The sequence below is a fragment of the Anas acuta genome, chromosome 2 (assembly GCF_963932015.1).
Source record: "Anas acuta chromosome 2, bAnaAcu1.1, whole genome shotgun sequence".
Lineage (NCBI taxonomy): Eukaryota > Metazoa > Chordata > Aves > Anseriformes > Anatidae > Anas > Anas acuta.
This window is the reverse complement of record NC_088980.1, coordinates 55,517,202-55,536,993: the sequence shown is the minus strand read 5'-3', so window position 1 is coordinate 55,536,993 and position 19,792 is coordinate 55,517,202. Positions and strand designations below refer to the sequence as shown.

The window sequence follows — 19,792 nt, the reverse complement described above, 5'->3', positions numbered from 1 at the left end:
TTCAGTACATTTCTGTAACCGCATTTTCTCTGCAAAGAACAACCAACATTCATCCCCAGTTCTCCCTGTATATTATCTCAGAAGTCCATGGCCTTTATCAGATTTGTTTACAAACAGTAAGGTGTCATTTTTTCAGACAGCCAGCGATTAAGTCTAGCAGAAACTCATACCTCAGTTTCTAAGCCCAGGCTGTTTTTTGCAGGCAAGAAGGTTACGTGGTAAACATTGAGATGCAACAGTTTCTATTTTTGTCCTCTCAGTCAAGCAGCTAACTAGGAAGAGCATGTCTGAAATTTGGCACAATCAGTGCTTCCTCCTTAAATGGCTTAATTACGGTGCTTGAATTGCTGTAAAACTCCATTGATTGGGAATAAAAATGCCTCCTTCAGTCTCATGTAGTTCCTTCACACCATTATGTGAAGCTTTCTCTAATCTTTAAAAATACATCATTTCAGTGTGAAGTTTCTGACACTTTGTCTAGTGTATCAGGCAGCTGACAAACTGCCAAACTGGCATTCATTGAGAGATCAGCATTGTAGATCTTTCATAAGCAGTGATTTGCATGTTAATGCTGCTATCTGACATTAAGACAAGAAGGTAGCAATATTAAGAAGAGAGTGTTTTCCAGCCTCTGCAAAGACTGTATTTTTTCCACAAGTGCTAACATTAAGGAGGAACATAGTAATGACATAAACGGGGGGAGGGAGGGGGCGGAAGGGAGGAAAGAAGTATTTAGATACCTGAGCACTTCATGTAACTGCCTTCTTTTTCCTTTTCTTAGGCTGAAAAGCAATTTACTTCCTGTGTAAGAGGCTGTTCTAGACTATGGTCAGCTCATTACTGCTATCAAAGTTTATTTTAGATTCATACTGTGTATTCTGACCAGTTCCTCATCCCCAGTCCAACCTTTCTTTTTTCCAGAAGTGTGTGAATGCTAAAAGTGTAGAACCTGATCTTGTAGTTCATATCCTGGCTGTGTGAGCACTTTTCTTCCAATGACCTCAATAGAGTCCAGCTCTTTTTTTTTTTTCTTTTTTTTTTTCACCGTCGTAAGTTTACAGATGTGGGGAACTGAGCAAGAGAAGGGCTTCTTTGTTTTACAAACATAGTAAAAAGGCAGTCCTACCCCTCCCCACCAGTGCCCATGAAAACAGTATCACAGCCTTTTCTATCACAGGGGAATGAATAACAGCAACTTTTAAAGTGATAATACACAATATCAGAGTCAGCAAAGACAATCTATCAAGGTTAGTATCAATTGCTACATTTATTGTTTAATGTGCTACAGAAAAACAGATCCATCCTGTTATTTGCTCTTGCCATAAGGATGAATATTTCTTTACTTAAGGTTAGTTCTTTGTTTCTCTTGTTCGATAGGCTGACTATTTTAGTTTTGTATTTTGTTTCATTTGAATATTCCCTATGGGTCCATTATCAGAGATTATCTATATAGAGCTAGGCTTTGATCAGCACTTAACTCTACTGTTCCTCTGAGAGCACCAAAGTGTTTCATAATCTACGTTAATTATAAAAGGAAGCTTCTGCTTGTCTTCCTTAACAGGTGAAACGTAAGCTCTGTTCATAAAATTTTCATGAAAGTGATAGCTTAGGTCGGCGTTACTAATATACTAGTAGTTCTCGTCTGGAGTCATAGTGAAATCCAGTCTTGAACAGATGTTACTACCAGGTCTTAAAAGACAGATGAGTTTATGTCTTTGATGAATGTGGGTGGTCTGATGTGCTGCAAATCAACTGGGAATTTGACACAGAAAGTATTCAAAATAATACATCTGGAACAGGACTTGGTGAAGTTCAAACTTCGGATAAATGTGGTCCAAAAGTGATCTTAACTATCTGCTGTCTTATTTTAAAATAAAGAATACAATTCTGCAGTATACAGGTACTAGTTACTAAATATACAAGGCATTTTGCCTTCCCACTGCTTTGTACAATTATTAGCTTGTGTGCAAAAGAAAGTAGAAAAGTCTCTATTGAGAAATTACCATACAAAGGGATAATCAAGGGAATTGTCTAACCCATCCCAGTGAAGGAATGTGCTCCGTGTTTGGTATTTCATCCAAGCTTGATCTGAGGGAGTATAAACTGCAAGGATGAATCTCCTAATAAGGCACAAGCTTTTCTGTACCTTTGCCAGGAAATTTGCTTTTTAATACCAAAATAAAGAATATTGTACTGCCCTCTCAGAGCAAACCATTCTTCATAAATCTCCATTTCCTCATCTTCTTAAGAGTACGGACAGCGAAGTTTGCCTGCGATATGAAATTAGAAGGTTGATAAAACTCTCGACTGGGAAGCCACGATCTTGACTGATTGTGAAATTGACTCTGAAATCTAGTGGTGGGAATTTGCATTGTAGCAGTTCATTGACCACAGAGTGTTCACTGAATTTTCCCCGAATGCTGTCATTGTTCATTGTTTGCATTTCTATCGTTCATTCCAAAGTTCATGACTTTTTAACAGAAACATCCAACTATTCGTTCTTCTGTAATCCTTAATTACTTTCCCACACTGTCCCAGAATTTGTATACAAAAGAGCTGTTCAAAGGACAATGTTTCTGTTAAGTCATCATTACAGATGGTTTTTTAATTTATGCTCATTTGACATTGGAATAATGGCAAGATTGGAGGGATTTCAACAACAAGTTAAAACATAGATTTTGAGTAGAAAAACTTATGTTTTCCATGGTCTCTGTGCATGTCTGTTTCTCATGGGACTGCTTCAGCATGATGATTGGACAAGATATCTTCCAGAGGTCCCTTCTAACCTCAGCTATTCTGGGAATATGTTGTTCATTAGAACTGACCTGTATAACTGGTATTCAAAACACTAAAGATACAGTGAAAAACTCTTACAAAAAATGAAACCTTTCAAAATGATTTTCATCTAGCAGAAAATATTTGACATATATTGGTTTAAATTATCAGTTCAAATAACACTACTACGTTAGAAGAGTTTTTTGTTGTTTGTGAATGTTTTTCTGGTTTTGTTCTCCTTCCTTCTCACCCTGTCCCTGCCCTCCCTCTTCCCCACCCCTGCAAGGTTGCAGACGATTGAAGGAATTAGTGGATTTCGATCCAATGTTGGGAATTTTGTATTCCAAATAACTTGCACTGTTGGACACAGAGACAAGGTGATTGTAATTTTAAAGTGAAAAGCCCTATTTTTTTTGCTCTAAGCTGCATGTGTACACCTGTGCGAGTGTACTCTTTTAGTACACTGTAACTTAAAAAAAACACCTCTTAATTGTTAGTGATCTGTGAACATGGAGATTCACATTTCTATAAAGACAGAACGGTTCATATCAAGGATACACTTGTAACCGTCTAACATTACAGATGAGGCATCACTAAAACTTAAAAAAAGTAATGACTGATCCTTGCATAGCATGCTAACAAAACAGTGAACTTTTACAAACAATATGATTAATAAAATCTTTTAAATATTTTGTGGGTAGGGAAGTGTGGACAAAAAAAAAAAAAAGAAGTGTTTAATATCAAGAATAACGTCGCTTCTCTGTTCTATACTTACACTAATGTCAGTGACACTTTAAACTCCATTAGCAGAGTTTACTTAATGTTAAACATTTCTCCCTCAGAATCTGCTGTCAAATCCCTAGAGAAACAAGGATATTGTCCCTCCTTTCTCTGTTTTCAGCTTGTAGAAGTAGTATATAAAGACAGCATATAAAGACACAATATTTTTAGTATTGCTTGAGATTTTTTTCCTCTTTTTCTGAATTGCTGTACTTCACTTGTCTTGGGAGCTCTTTATAGCCTTGTGCTCAGGCAATCGGGTGTAGGCAATCGGACAACCTAGACAGAGCAACTGAAGTCTGTAGGTTGTGTTATACACCTTTGATGAAGGACTGTGTAATAGAGTTGTTGACTCCTGCTCAGTTATTTATACGTATGCACTTTGAGTTTCTCTTGTAATCTACTCCCTTTGGGAAGGAGAATGAAACTGACTGTACATTAGTTTCTACAATCAGGAGTCAAGCAATTAATGAAGTTGTTTATGTACTTGCAGTCTGTAATAAAGAGCACTCTGTCATTTGAAACCATAATAGTACAGTCTCACCTGACTGGCAGAGCTGATATAATTTAACAAGCCCTAGCCAGAGAGCTTCTATTAGTTTTCCTCTGTGTTATGGTTTTGTGGATATATATTAATGAATGAATCTAGTCTCAAATGCTTTCCCAAAATCCTAAAGTGTCAGTGATTATTTGCTATCTCTTGTCAATTCCTAAATACCTGGATGTAAAATAGAATTAGGAAGAACGAATGATAATAGAATCATAGAATATCCTGAATTAGAAGAGACCACAAGGATCATGGGGTCCAACTCCTGGCTCACACAGGACCACCCAAAAAGTCAAACCATACGTCCAAGAACGTTGTCCAAATGCTTCTTGAACTCTGGTAGGCTTGGTGCCATGACCTTTTCCCTATTCCCGTACCCAACCTATCTCTTGGTGAAGAACCTTTTCATAGAATCATAGAATGGTTTGGGTTGGAAGGGACCTTAAAGGTCATCTAATTCCAACCCCCTTGCCATGGGCATGGACACCTCCCACTGGACCAGATTGCCCAAATCCCCCATCCAGCCTTGCCTTCAGCACTTCCAGGGATAGGGCATCCACAGCTTCTCTGGACAACCTGTTCCAGTGCCTCACCACACTCATAGTAAAGAATTTCTTCTTAATATCTAATCCAAATCTACCCTCCTTTAGTTTAAATCCATTCACCCTTGTCCTATCAGTATACTCCCTGACAAAGAGTCCCTCCCCAGCTTTCCTGTAGGCCCCATTCAGGTACTGGAAGTCCACAATAAGGTCTCCCCAAAGCGTTCTCTTCTCCAGGCTGAACAACCCCAACTCCCTCAGCCTGTCTTCATAGAAGAGGTGCTCCAGCCCTTTGATCATCTTCATGGCCCTTCTCTGGACTTGTTCTAATACTTCCGTATCCTTCTTTTGCTGGGGGCCCCAGAGCTGAACACAGTACTCAAGGTGGGGTCTCACAAGAGAGTAGAGGGGGACAATCACATCCCTTGACCTGCTGGTCATGCATCTTTTGATGCAGCCCAGGGTATGGATGGCTTTCTGGGCTGCAAGCACACATTGCTGGCTCACGTTCAGCTTCTTGTTAACCAACACCTCCAGGTTCTTCTCCTCAGGGCTGCTCTTAATCCATTCTCCACCCAGCTTGTGTGCTTGGAATTGCCCCAGTCCAGGTGCAGGACCCTGCACTTGGCCTTGTTGAATTTCATGAGGTTTGCACAGGCCAGTCTCTCAAACCTGTCTGAGTGACATCCCTTCCCTCCAGCATGACGATCACTTGGTGACATCAGCAAACTTGCTGAGGGTGCACTCAATCCCACTGTCCATGTCACCAACAAAGATGTTAAATAGAGCCAGACCCACTACCAACCCCTGAGGAACACCACTCAGCACTGATCTCCATGTGGACATTGAGCTGTTCACGGTAACTCTTTGAGTGCAACCATCCAATCAGTTCCTTACCCACTGTGTGGTCCATCTGTCAAATCCATGTCTCTCCAAATTAGAGACAAGGATATCATGCAAGACAGTGTCAAATGCTTTGCGCAAGTCCAAGTAGATGATGTCAGTTGTCTTCACCTATGCATCAATGCTGTAACCCCATCATAGAAGGCCACCTATAAGACATGATCTGCCCTTAGTGAAGCCATATTGGCTGTCACCAGTCACTGCCTTATTTTCCATGTGCATAGTTTCTTTGAGGATCTGCTTCATGATCCTGCCAGGCACAGAGGTGAGACTGACTGGCCTGTAGTTCCCTGGGTCTTTCTTTTTTTTGCTTTTAAGAAATGGGGATTATGTTTTCCCTCCTCAGTCACTGGGAACTTCACCACACTGCCACAACTCCTCAAATAGGATAGACAGTGTCTTAGCAACTGTATCTGCCAGTTCCCTCAGGGCCTTTGGATGCATCTCATCAGGTCCCATGGGCTTGTGCACCTTTAAATTCCTTAGATGGTCTTGAATCTGATCTTCTCTTACAGTGGGCAGTTCACCATTCTCCCAGTCCCTGTCTTTTTCTTACAGGACTTGGGCTATGTGGCTAGAGCTCTTGCTGGTGAAGACTGAGGCAAAACTGTTGTTGACTACCTTAACCTTCTCCAAAGCCTGGGTAATCAAGTATTCCATTTCCTTCTGGAGAGGGCTCACAATTTCCTTAGTCTTTTTTTTTTTTATCACTGATGTACCTATAGAAGCCGTTGCCCATGTTTAATTCTAAAAGGTCTTTGGCTTTCCTAACCTGATCCCAATGTCCGTGTCTCTCCCAGGCTATCTATCCTTGCTTCCACCCTCTGTAGGCCTCCTTTTTCTGTTTGTTTGTTTGTTTGTTTTTCCTTTTTTTGTTTGTTTTGCTTCGGTTTGTTTTTGTTTTGTGTTTTTTGTTTGTTTGTTTGTTTGTTTTTGTTTGTTTTGTTTTCTGTTTTTTGGCCAGGAATTCCTTGTTCATCCATGACGGCCTCCTGTTGATTTTGCCTGACTTTCTCTTTGTTGGGATGCATCACTCCTGAGCTTTGCGGAGGTGATCCTTGAATATTAACCAGCTTTCTTGGGCTTCTCTTCCCTCCAGGGCTTTTTGTCCCATGGTACTCTACCAAGCAGACCCCTGAAGAGGGCAAAGTCTGCTCTCCCAAAGTCCAGGCTAATGAGCTTGCAGTGCTCCCTTCTCATTGTCTTCAAGATCTTGAGCTGCACTATTTCATGGTCACTGTAGCTAAGGCTTCATGTTTCCCACCAGCCCCTCCTTGTTAGTGTGAATGAGATCTGGTACAGCACCTCTCATCTTTGGCTCCTCTCTCACTTGGAGAAGGAATGCATTCCAAGAACCTCCTGGATTGCCTGTGCCCTGCTGTGCTGTCCCTCCAACAGATATCAGCGTGGTTGAAGTCCTTCATGAGGATGGGGGCTTGTGAATAAGAGTTGCTTCTATCTGTCTGTAGAAGGCCTCATCTGCTTGTTCTTCCTGAACAGGTTGCTTGCAGCAGACCCCCACTGTTTTGTCCCCTCCCATTAATCCTGACCCATAAGCTCTCTGTCCATCCCCAGGCAGGTCTCCATGAACTCCAGCTGCCATTGACACAGAGGATGATGCTCCCTCCTTGTCTCCCCTGCCTGTCCTTCCTAAAGAGCTTGTTCCATTCCAGCACTCCAGTCATGTGAGAACATGTTTGTTGTGACTTTTCCTTCATGAGCCCATGTTGGCTGCTACCAATGACCTCATTGTCCTTCAGGTGTTTTTCAGTAACTCCCAGAATCATTTTCTCCATAATTTCACCAGGCACTGAAGTGAGACTGACAGGCCTGTAATTACCAAGGTCTTCTTTCATGCCCTTCTTGAAAATTGGAATGACATTTGCCAGCTTCCAGTTAACTGTATCAGCTGTGTTATGCTTGGAGTTTACACCTGGCAAGTTGAGGTCACCCGTAAGGACAAGGGCATCTGATCTGGAGAGAATGATAGTTAACATCTTTGTTTTTATTTTGTTCTCTCACTTCTACCTTTAATCAATCTCTTGATTGCTGGGGATTTTACATACCTTATGATCACCAGATCTAGTTGTTCATAGTTGTTGATACTCTAGTTCATATTTATGTGAAAACAGGACTGGTCTTAATAATGAGAGAACATCTGCTCTTTCTCAAAATTGTTGGCATCTAAAAGCTGAAAGGTAGCACTAGCATATATATATCTGTTCTAGGCTGAACAAATCTATTTTCTAGTATTTTCATCCATTGTTTGTTTTAGACCTGTGAGCACTCTCACTCTTCCATTTTTGAAGCACATCTAAATTGTATCTTCCTTTATAGGTCAGTGTATTTTAACAAAGACTTCACAACTCAGTAAAAAAGTTCAGTTTAAAAAATAGTTTCCAATAGCTTATATGTAACACTCCTGGTAGTGTACATGTATGTCAAAATGAGATTTACCTTTTAAACTTCATTGTTTGTTCATTTTAGGCCTTCAGTGCTGTTCTCTAGCTGAAAATTCTCGACATTGCTTTTTTTCATTCTTCCTCTTACTGAATATCCATTTGCTGATTTCCCTAACCAAACCCACTTCCTGGACCACTTTTCTACTTTATGAAAATCATTTTGCATTTCAATTTTGTGAATTTGCAAAAGGCTTTTATGTGGGATCTATTGTAAAAATAAATACATAAACTTCCTCTGAAAATTATAGATGCAAATTCTCACCTACAATAATGAAGCTAAATTATCATTCACTCTGTTGAATCAACCACATCTATCATCTTGAATGTCCAATCCTATTTATGGTCTGTTCATCTAGTCACATCTCCTCTTTAAATTCAGTGAGCGCTGCTGTATTGCATCTGCCTGTGGCAGCAGCCATGCTGAGCATGCGGGATGATACCAGTTCTTGTGCCACATTTTTGTGGTGAATCAGAATTTCAAATTTCACTACAGTGATGGCCAAAACATGGATTTTGCCTGCAGTCAACCCTCAATTATCTTTTTAAGTGCTGCAAAGTTCTTTTAATGCCATTTACCGTGAGACTAGTAACAGAAAATTTAAAAGTACAAAACATTAGTTTTTACTCTGTGTTTATTGAAACTATGGCCTCGTAAACAGCAGTCCATGAAAGAAAGAGATAGCAAAGTATGCTCTGTTCTTTCACATTATTTAGCTTCAGGTTGGCCTTACATGAAGCAAACCCAACAGTCTTCTGTGGGAAGACAGAGTATAAAGAACAGCATCATCCAACTTGGATCCTGGAAGGGAACCAGATAAATTAATATTAGTGTGCCATATGTGAGCTTAGCATTTCCTGCTACAGTTCAGTGCATCCTTACAATAGCTGTAGGTTCTAAGAAAATATCTTTGGTGTGTTGGCTCTGTGCCACATCATTTATCAGCAGTCCTGGCTATCGGGGGAGGTCCCAGTTGACTGGTGGCTAGCAAACGTGACGCCCATCTACAAGAAGGGCCGGAGGGCAGACCCGGGAAACTACAGGCCTGTCAGTTTGACCTCAGTACCAGGGAAGCTCATGGAGCAGATCCTCTTGAGAGTCATCACGCAGCACTTGCAGGGCAAGCAGGCGATCAGGCCCAGTCAGCATGGGTTTATGGAAGGCAGGTCCTGCTTGACGAACCTGATCTCCTTCTATGACAAAGTGACGCGCTGGGTGGACGAGGGAAAGGCTGTGGATGTGGTCTACCTTGAGTTCAGCAAGGCATTTGACACCGTCTCAAACAGCATTCTCCTCAAGAAACTGGCTGCTCTTGGCTTGGACTGGCGCACGCTTTGTTGGGTTAGAAACTGGCTGGATAGCCGGGCCCAAAGAGTCGTGGTAAATGGAGTCAAATCCAGTTGGAGGCCAGTCACTAGTGGCGTCCCCCAGGGCTCGGAGCTGGGGCCGGTCCTCTTTAATATCTTCATCAATGATCTGGACAAGGGCATTGAGTGCACCCTCAGTAAGTTTGCAGATGATACCAAGCTATGCGCATGTGTCGATCTGCTCAAGGGTAGGAAAGCTCTGCAGGAGGATCTGGATAGGCTGCACCAATGGGCTGAGGTCAACTGCATGAAGTTCAACAAGGCCAAGTGCCGGGTCCTGCACCTGGGGCGCAATAACCCCAAGCAGAGCTACAGGCTGGGAGATGAGTGGTTGGAGAGCTGCCAGGCAGAGAAGGACGTGGGAGTGATTGTGGACAGCCAGCTGAATATGAGCCAGCAGTGTGCTCAGGTGGCCAAGAAGGCCAACGGCATCCTGGCTTGTATCAGAACCAGTGTGACCAGCAGGGCTAGGGAGGTGATCGTCCCCTTGTACTCGGCTCTGGTGAGGCCGCACCTCGAGTACTGTGTTCAGTTTTGGGCCCCTCGCTACAAGAAGGACATCGAGGTGCTTGAGCGGGTCCAGAGAAGGGCGACGAAACTGGCGATGGGCCTGGAGAACAAGTCCTATGAGGAACGGCTGAAGGAGCTGGGCTTGTTCAGCCTGGAGAAGAGGAGGCTCAGGGGCGACCTTATTGCTCTTTACAGATACCTTAAAGGAGGCTGTAGAGAGGTGGGGGTTGGCCTGTTCTCCCACGTGCCTGGTGACAGAACGAGGGGGAATGGGCTTAAGTTGCGCCAGGGGAGTTTTAGGTTGGATGTTAGGAAGAACTTCTTTACCGAAAGGGTTGTTAGACACTGGAACAGGCTGCCCAGGGAAGTGGTGGAGTCACCATCCCTGGAAGTCTTTAAAAGATGGGTAGATGTAGAGCTTAGGGATATGGTTTAGTGGGGACTGTTAGCGTTAGGTCAGAGGTTGGACTCGATGATCTTGAGGTCTCTTCCAACCTAGAAATTCTGTGATTCTGTAACTGTTTTCCAACACAGTCCAAAAAACTTTTAGCTCTGTTCTTCATGTTTTGATTCACGCAAATGAAACCCTGGCTGCTCAGAAAAACCTAGGAAGCATTCAGAAAAAACTTCTAAGGCAAGAAGGCCTTTTCAGTACAGTCCCCAAACCAGTTGGGAATCAGCTCTTCCAAAGCTACCTTTATAGACCAGATAAAAAAGGAAAATGAAATAGCACTATTCATGACTTCAGCTAATAATTAGGTTGCACAGCGTGTAGACCAAAATTCCTGCAGCATCCTTCCCACACCCACATTACATTACATCCACAACTCACTTGCTGTCCACAGGGGAAAGAAACTTACTTTGGCTTTTCAGGGTAGCTACATAGAGTAACTTCAGCTTCATGACACCTATTTGCTCTGGGCAAGTCATGATTTGAAGCTGTTGAGGTGCAAGTATCAGGCAGTGAGACAGGTCTTGCTGAGACATGTAGTTAAAATTAATGTCACAGTGGAAGATCTGAACAAGAAAGAGGTGTTCCCAGCTGTGCTAGAGAAATGAAGGCACACACTTGTCCATTAGCAACTCATCATGTACTTCAACTGCATATTATAGCCATGCAAACTAGTTATACCACTGTGATTTAGATTCTCACGCAACACAAGAGTCACTAATAACGATATTCATTTCACCTGACCGATCATTTTAAAACCTCTTAGGAGTTACTCTTTAAAACCTGTGAATGGCACTCTGTATTCTTCTATTCTTTCAGTATCAGTATTACTGTTGCCCTCTTGTCAGCCTGTTGTGACATCTTTCCTCATTTTGCTCCTGAATTTCAGAAGAAAGAAGTTTATTATTTGTCTTCTTGACAAAGTTACTTAATATTGTTGAGGAATGTAACTGTATTAAGGTCAGAGACAAATCACCACATTTTGAATGATGTAACTGCTATCTGAAATACCTGTACTTGGCGTCTGTTGGTGACAGTACTCTCTTGTTAAGCTCATCTTGAAGCATCAGAGATGTGCCCTCATATGTTCTCTTCTGCCAAATTGCTGTGGCAGGAGTTATCCTTTTACAGTTCTGAAACACTTGTTTTGTAGAAGCTACTGCTGTCCAGAAGAACTTCAAGGAAACTTCCAGCTATAAAAGAAGACAGTAATGAGTTGTTTTTCTTCCTCCTGTATCCATCTGTAGGAATAAGTTCAGTAAAATAAACCTGGTAGAGACACTGCTGCAGCAGAAACTGTTCTATAACCCAATGTTTGGCTGAGATTTTAGATTTTACAAGCATTACAAAGGCCACTCCTACCAGCAGCTCTCAGGCAAGGTCAAGGATGCAGTTTTGCATCATGCTACATGTTCTCCATTATTCTGTGGTGTACTTCAGTGGCTGTTAAACATAAACTGTGGTCTTCATCTGGCAGGATTCCCTTGCAGCATAGCTGTTGTGATGTGACAGTTCAGGAGGGATCATGCTGCCATAAACCAGCAACCTTTCTCTTTCTTCACACTTCAGTAGTGCCGATGCCCTTAAAACAACCTTTAAAAAGAAGATAAAAGGTACTACCCAGTTGTGAGGGAAAGGGGAACTGTGATCGTTGCTGCTGCTAAGATTTCTTGTGTAGGGACATGGTAGAGTAACTTCAAACCCACAGCAGGAAGTGGTGGGACTTGTTACTGGCTGCAGCAATTTGGCAAACTTTATACTTTTCTAAATGGAGTCATTTGGATTTCAGATTTTATGTGATGGGTTGAGGGAGTAGGTTTAAAGTTAGGGTTTATTTTCCCACTGCCAGCCCTTCCCTTTCATTCCTGCAAGGATAATATTATAAATACCGTGCCAAGATGTCTCTGTAGGAAAAGTGGTATAGAATCAGATATTTATTTATCTCTTACATGTATATTTTAGACTGTTTGTTGTTGTTGTTGTTTTTGAGAAGTGCAGGAATGCTGTTTTATGAAGCTAGAGTACCAACAAATGTTGAAGGGACAAGTGCCACAGACAAAAACTGCTCGCCAAGCCCCCTCCACTGAGTCCTGAGAAATGTTCTCTTGTGTGTCCTGCAGGCATCCAGCCAAACAGTAACTGCTGCACACACAGCTGGTTCAACTCTGCCCCTGAGTATACATACAACTCCAACCCCAAACCTCTTTACAGGCTGAAGCCATTCATTTGTGCAGCTGCTTCACAATACAAAGGGAACTTTATTACGGTTTTTACTCCATGCTAACAGAAATCCAGTTGAATTCCCTTAGCCATTTTCTGAGTATAGATAATACATCATTGGCCTATAAAACAACTTATTACAATATCACCTAATCCATTGAACAAGGAAAACATATCTGGATTTTAAATACTGACATAAGAAATAATTAATGTCCTTGATTATTCTAACTGTCTCTATTAAATACTTTTAATGACATTCTCTCTATTCCAAAATCAATACCACAGTCCTGTGGCAAAGAAAGGTACGACTGAAACCACTCACCTAGCTTACATAGTCAAGGCAGCATCTAGTTGCTATGTCTGACTATTCAGAAAAATGCGATGACAGGTTGAATGATGAGATTGTCTTTGGAAAGCCTCTGTAATGTTTTCTTAAGGTTAAAACCAAGACCATCATACCAGTGTATGATCACACACTTTTGAAAGAAAGGTTTTTGATTGCTTTTGTGCTAAAGAAACTGACTGAATAAGCAGTGCTTATTGAGGGTACCTCCTTTGTTTTATTTTTAGTTTTGTTAAGAGGAGGAAGCAAAAAGCTATCAGGGATTAGATAACAGTGAAAGATATTTTTTTCTTTTATATTTCTTTAGATAAATATGGATCACAGTTTTCCTTTTCTTTAAATTGTATCTAAAGATGTTGGATGTATTTCTGAACTATATTGGGAAGTTTCACTGATATTACAACATTAATCTTTAATTCCCTATTTACAGCCAGTGCTGATTTCCCGTACAATGGTCAAGCTATAGGAGATGGAGTGAACAGAAACTCTGCCATTATTGGAGGTAGGAAAAATGTCTTCTTTACTAAGTGACTTTGCAACAAGACTGTGAAGGCTGAATTGCAGTTGGTAACATACTCAAGCTATTTGCTAAGAATTGACTATGTAGGAAAATTACTCCTGGACAAAGTTAAATAGATATTAATGTAATTCTGTTCAGGTACTTCGCTCTAGTGAAATGTTCTGTTCTCACTTATTTTTTTCCCTCAGATTCAGTTTTAACCAAATTAAAATATTCATATTTGTAATCAACATATCAAGCATGCATGTGGAGAGCTACTGTGGAATTACTTATGTAATTAATTCCCATGAAATGTCAAGAACACTTTTCCATTTATAGCAGATCCAACATCAGTCTATGGCAAACACTGTTACACTCTTGACAAAAATCACTCATGATTTTGCCTTATTTTTTAGGGGCCAGGTTCTGCTATAATTTATGTGCCTGGGAGTCCCATTCAGTGTGATGGGTTTCCAGGTGATGTTAAGTAATGCCAGGATTAGCATTAGCAATGGTTCTTGAATTATCATTCAACTGAAGACCTTCTACCAAGCTGTCTCCAGATGTAAGGATCCTGAATATATTACAAACGCATATAATTTTCTCTGCCCTGTCTGTTCATATGAAAGTGTTGCACCCTAAGTCTTCCAGGGAGAGCTTTGCTAGTACATCAAATTCTGAATGCATATAAAAATGTTTTAAAGATCACCCTAATATATTTCAGTCAGTTCTAGGTGCATATAAAATGACATACTGGTGGTGTGTTCTGTTTTTTTTTGTTTGTTTGTTTGTTTTTGTTTGTTTTTTTTTTCCTTATAAAGCAACACTGAGTGCAGTAGCATGTACAGTCTAATGGAATTTCTTTCTTCTTTTCCCAAAACCCCAGTGTTTTGGGAGCGCTCAGCACCCTCTGCCTCATGGTCAGCAAAGCTCGCCTCTGTAACTAGGTATTAATGTCAAAATCTAATTGATGGGGTGAAAGTTACTAGCAGACTCCTCACACTTATTTTTACCTAAATATTATAATAGTGGAAACCGAGCAGCTGAAGTGACATTTATCTGTGCAGGTAGATCAGATCAAGGTTCAGCTCAGAGTAGCTGTGAGACTCTTTCTTTGTATCAGAATCTGTAGGTATTCTCCTTTCTAGCATCATCTTTTCTTTCTTCCTTTGTTCAGGTGTCATTGCTGTGGTGATCTTCACCATCCTCTGCACCTTGGTGTTCCTGATCCGCTACATGTTTCGCCACAAGGGAACGTACCACACCAACGAGGCCAAAGGGGCAGAGTCAGCTGAGAGTGCCGACGCTGCCATCATGAACAATGACCCCAACTTTACGGAGACCATCGACGAAAGCAAGAAGGAATGGCTTATCTAAGCCCACAGGGAGGGGGCCTGGGGTGGGATACAAGCAGGGCCAGGGTGGGACTGGGATGACTCTTGCAGTGGGGAGAGAACATTCTGCATTGGACGCTTGAGCACATGTATGGTAAAAAGATCAGCACAACTGGAGGAGCAAGTGACAGGAAAACTACTGAGACTGCAGGAAAAAAAAGAATATCTCAAGCATTTAAGAAAAATACTTTTTAATATTTATTTACAGCAAATTGCCCCTTCTGTATTCTCACAACTACAACAAAGAGCAGTTTTGCAGCTTCAGCATTGGGAAAAATTTTCAGTAATAACTGTATTTTTTCTGTATGTGTTTAGAGGTGTTCTAAAGAACAAGAAACAGGGCCATTTTTTTACATTTTTTAAAAGCTGTTTAAAATGGGGGTAGTTCTGCCTGAGAACAAGTCGCAGACCTTTGTTCCCAGCGTTGTGTTCCTTCATGGCTGGCCACTTCCCCACAGGCTGCCATCAGCCCTGCACCTTCACTTTATCACGGTTCATTTCAGCGATGTTGAACCACGGGTTCAGGGCTGAGAATGGGACAGAGGGGTGTGGAAGGATGCTTAATGCAAATTATACTTGCCAGTTTTTCAAAATGTTGTCAGCCTGTGCCAGCCCTGGCAGGATCCATCTTTTCTGACCCAGGCACTTTGTTGATTGTGGACAATTCTCATCACCTTTGTAAAAATACTGTTACTATGACTACTACTACTACTACCAGAGAGGATGAGCATAAAGCACAGGAAGCTTCTTTTTTTTTTTTATTGGACTCTGAGGAAGGATGGTACCATGCAAGTCCATAGACCTAGCCTGTTCCTGTATCTTTGACTATGGTATTGATGATCAGAGGCACATGCTGTGATGTTCTGGTAAATACTGTCCTTAAGCATAAGCATTATAGTAGGCAATTAGAGCCAAACGTTGTGTACTTCTGTTTCTTTTTTATAGGCTGTCACAGAAGCATTAGTACAGCTCTAGTTTAAACTCATGGACTTCACTGTCACTTCATGATCTTCATGATACTTTTTACAGCTCTGGCACAGCAATTATTTTTTTTAATATCTTGTTTTAGTACCTTTCTGAAGAAAGCCTCTGCTGGCAGAATTCACACAGGCAGGAAGGTGAAGCAACAAAAGTTTGAAAGTTCTGCCCAGAGAGAAAAACGCACGACCCTACAGAGGAGTTACTTTACAATATGTAGATTTACCTGAACTATTACTTGTCTTTTAAGGCATTTTCAAGAACATCAAGGACAATGTCAAGTGCAGCATTGTACCCCACGTCCTCTCTCAGACCAGGGAAGTTTCTGTTGGCACCTGCAAGGCAGACAAGCAGCTACAGGAAAGGCAATGGGGCAGCCTGAAGACCGAATATCCCTTCATGGCAATAAAGTAGCTTTAGCTTGCCCTCTGCATATGTGCATGGTTCTCCAGTGGCCTGTTTTGATAAAAGGTCTTAATGGGCAGTTTTTGCAGTGGAACAGAATAAATGAATGAATGTATTGCAAGGCATTTTCTGTGTGCTAAAAGAACAGAAGCAACAAGAATTTCCCTTTAAAAGTATTTAAGCTTGTGACAGTCGTAGATTTGCTTTACCTTTAATATTGCTGGGTGTAATATGCGCAGATTTAATGCATTTTTCTTTACAAGAAATATTTATTTTTCAGATCCAAATCTAAAATTTACTACGCTGACCAGTGTTGGCATCTTTAATTCCCTTATCATTTTAATTGTATTTTTCATTATTTTAGTTTATGTTTTAAAATAAAGAAAAAAAAATCATGGAGAGGGAGGAAGATATTGGAGCCTTACCTGACAAGAAGTTTGTAAGCACAATTTGTCAGACAGACACACACACAGGGACGGATAGTTTTGTATAAGGATGGTAGCATAAAGTCCTCTGCTAGATTCATTGAACATATGTCAATGTCCTTTTGACCAAATCAAAGCCATTTATTTTTCTGTTTATGGATTTGGAATTGGCATACAAAAAGTTGCCAGTTTCAAGCAAAACTGTTTCTCAGGTAACATTGTGTGGCAGAGGGGTTCAGGTAGACGGGAAAGCCACCTCTGTCACCCTTGTGCTCTACAGTCTTTTGCCTCCAGTATCAGTATCTCCCTCTCTTGTGCTTAATTAAGTGGATGAGTCACTGGTCATTTTTTCCTACAGATGTAAGATAAGTCTCTACCCCTTTGGAGAACATCAGCTTGGGATGGATCTAGCCTGCACCATTAACTAGTCAGCAAAATACTTTGGTTGTTACATGCTGCACAGCTGTCTATCTATGACTAGGAAGATGTTCTCTTTTTTGTACGATTTTATATATTTTGATTTTGGTCCACTCTGAAAAACATCCATGTCTCAAACTTGAAGTTATCAAGAGAAGTGAATATAGCATCATTTGCATAGGTTGGAATTTGGCTTTCAACAAGAACAAAACAAAACAAAACAAAAGCTATTTACTAATCTGAATTTAATATCAGTGAGGGGGATCAAACTCATGTATCCTAAGAGACTGGAATCCTCTGATGCTAGAGGATGTGGGAGAGACAGACTTACCAGCCACAGTGCAAATTTGCCAAATGCCTCAGCATGGTACTAGAGGGGAAATACAGCTTGGTCTCTGTGCCTAACCAAGTCCTTGGCTAAACTAGGGACTGTTGTTGGATTATGGTAATGGGTCCTGACACCTATTCACTGACTTTCTGGAAGATTGCTAGCTAATCTCTCATAACCCTGCAAGCAGAAATGTCTGGAAAACAACCTTTGACCATTGCACATGCAATAGTTGTAAATTCATGTCTTGAACTTGAAAGACAGGATTTACAGTTCTTAAATTAAGTTGCAAGCATCAGCATCTCTCCATTAACTCGACACTGTGGACCCTTTATGTGAAGCCCAGTAACGCTGTGTTAAAATGTTGATAGTCTTTGATCTTGTTGCAATTTTCCTGATACAATCACTTTCATAACTCTATAAACTCTTTGAATTAATTATTAGAATCCTTCCTTCCTCTTATACTGGATCTTATACATGATATTTTAGACTAGCAGCTGATCTCTGTGTAGGCTTTTAATGACTGTAGGTGAATTCCTGGCTTCCTGCTTTGTTTTTAATTTTTTGAGAATGGCCATTTCAGCTGCCTAGGAATGAAGCAGGAGCAGGCTCAGAAAAGTAGCTTGTATATTTCTGCCAGCACCATATCACCATATCTATTTTGAGGAGTTCTTCCTCTGTGGGACTATTAATGGAGATTGCAACAACATCCATAGTTTATGTCACCTATTCTTATTTGTGCCAAAAATCCATATTATTTGACAAATACTATCCAAACACCTGTTGTGGGAAAATCTGATGGGGAGTAGAGTGGACCCTGCTTTTATAAAAATCTGTACTTTCCCCCAGAGAATATTAAAACAAGCAGTCTTGTATCACCTGCTTTTAGCTGTATCACCTATTTGAACTGCACAGGAAAATGTAGCCTCTTGCATTGGTTGGGGAACTAAAGTGTCCCAGTTGTGTTTGTAGCAGGCTTGTTGTGATTCCCCTGGAACTGATGGTAAAACTTCTACCAGCTGTCGAGAGAGCAAGACTGGGCTGGAGACCAGGAGTCTCTGTTAGCAATATTTGGATATTAATTCACAACACACGCAGACCACTAGGAAATGAGTTGCGGAGCTCCAAAGAGCCAAAATAGTGAAAAATTAGTCTCGATGTCAACCCAGCCTTAAGGGGAACTCTGCAATCCAGTCTGTTGGTTATGAATCAAGTCTTTCACACACTGCTTATTCCATACTTACTGGTAGAAAATTCAGGTGTATTAAATAAGAATATGTGTCTTTAATTGGTACTGAAACATTTCTGAATTGTATTTTTCTTGTCTTAAACCTTACATATGCCTTTTATATCTCTTGTAGCAGTTACCACGTCAAAGATATGGCAGCATTTTAACATCGTGCTCTAGCTAGCATGATGTATACGAAAGGATGGTTATTATAAATATTTTACTATGACTTCCAGAGCAGTGGTGCATATGTACAAGTTTATTGTAATAAGAATTCAGTATAAAAGAGTCTAGTAAATAACTACATTTTAATTAAAACAGTGTCCTTTAATGGCAGATGCATCTAATTGCCGGGATATCTGTTGAAATAGGAAGCTATCTCAGCTTGACAAGCAATAGCTTTTGATTTGGTTTCTCCCTTAAATTATTTCACATTCCAGTGAGCATGGTTACTCTGAAAGGTTGTCATCTTTAAAAAGCGGAACCTAGATTCTGTTAATCAGATTTCATTGTCCATCTTAGAGATACGAAACAGAAACCTTGCCTTCTAAAAGCAACAGCATGTAAATTAGAATGAACAAAGGACAACATGTATGTACGCCTAATATCTTCTGTGAATGTCTTTCCTTTTAACTGAAGTTCTATTAAAAATTGGATTGGTAAATAAAAATAAAAAATAAAAAAAAAGAAAGAAAAAAATAAAGCAATTCTAAATAGTTTTAATTACCCTAACAACTTATTCTTCCAGCTTTGTATGTTCTAATCATTCTCTATATTTTTTCCTTTTCTAGTACCAGGAAATCAATTCAAAAAGACAGAAGTTGGATTGGCCTTGTAAGAAAGACACAAAGCACGTGAAAAAAAGGGACTTCAGTATGCAGTTATACATAAAAAGATAAAAAATGAAAAACAGGGAAGAATTACTAAAATGCATGCATGCTCCTTCTGTGTCAGGCAGCCTCAATTGTGTGTTATGGGTGAGAATCATAGAATCATGTAATGGTTCAGGTTGGAAGGGCCCTTAAAGACCATCTAGTTCCAACCCCCATGCTATGGGCAGGGACACCTCCTACTAGATCAGATTGCTCAAATTCCTCATCCATCCCAGCCTTAAACATTTCCAGGGATGGGGCATCCACAGTTCCTCTGGGCAACCTGTGCCAGTGTCTCACCACTAATAAAATAAATTTCTATAAAATACATAATTTCTTCCTTATATC

At 40.6% G+C, this 19,792-nt stretch overlaps 1 protein-coding gene across 1 annotated transcript in view; it reads left to right on the top strand.

Moving 5' to 3' along the window:
- Positions 1-19,275, top strand: part of CNTNAP2 (contactin associated protein 2) — a 1,125,334-nt gene extending 1,106,059 nt beyond the window's left edge. The window contains exons 23-24 of the mRNA XM_068674838.1: positions 13,329-13,400; positions 14,575-19,275. Of these exons, the coding sequence (XP_068530939.1) occupies positions 13,329-13,400; positions 14,575-14,774 (272 nt within the window). The 3' untranslated portion in view covers positions 14,775-19,275. The remainder of the gene's footprint in view (positions 1-13,328; positions 13,401-14,574) is intronic.
- The last annotated feature ends 517 nt before the right edge of the window (positions 19,276-19,792 follow it).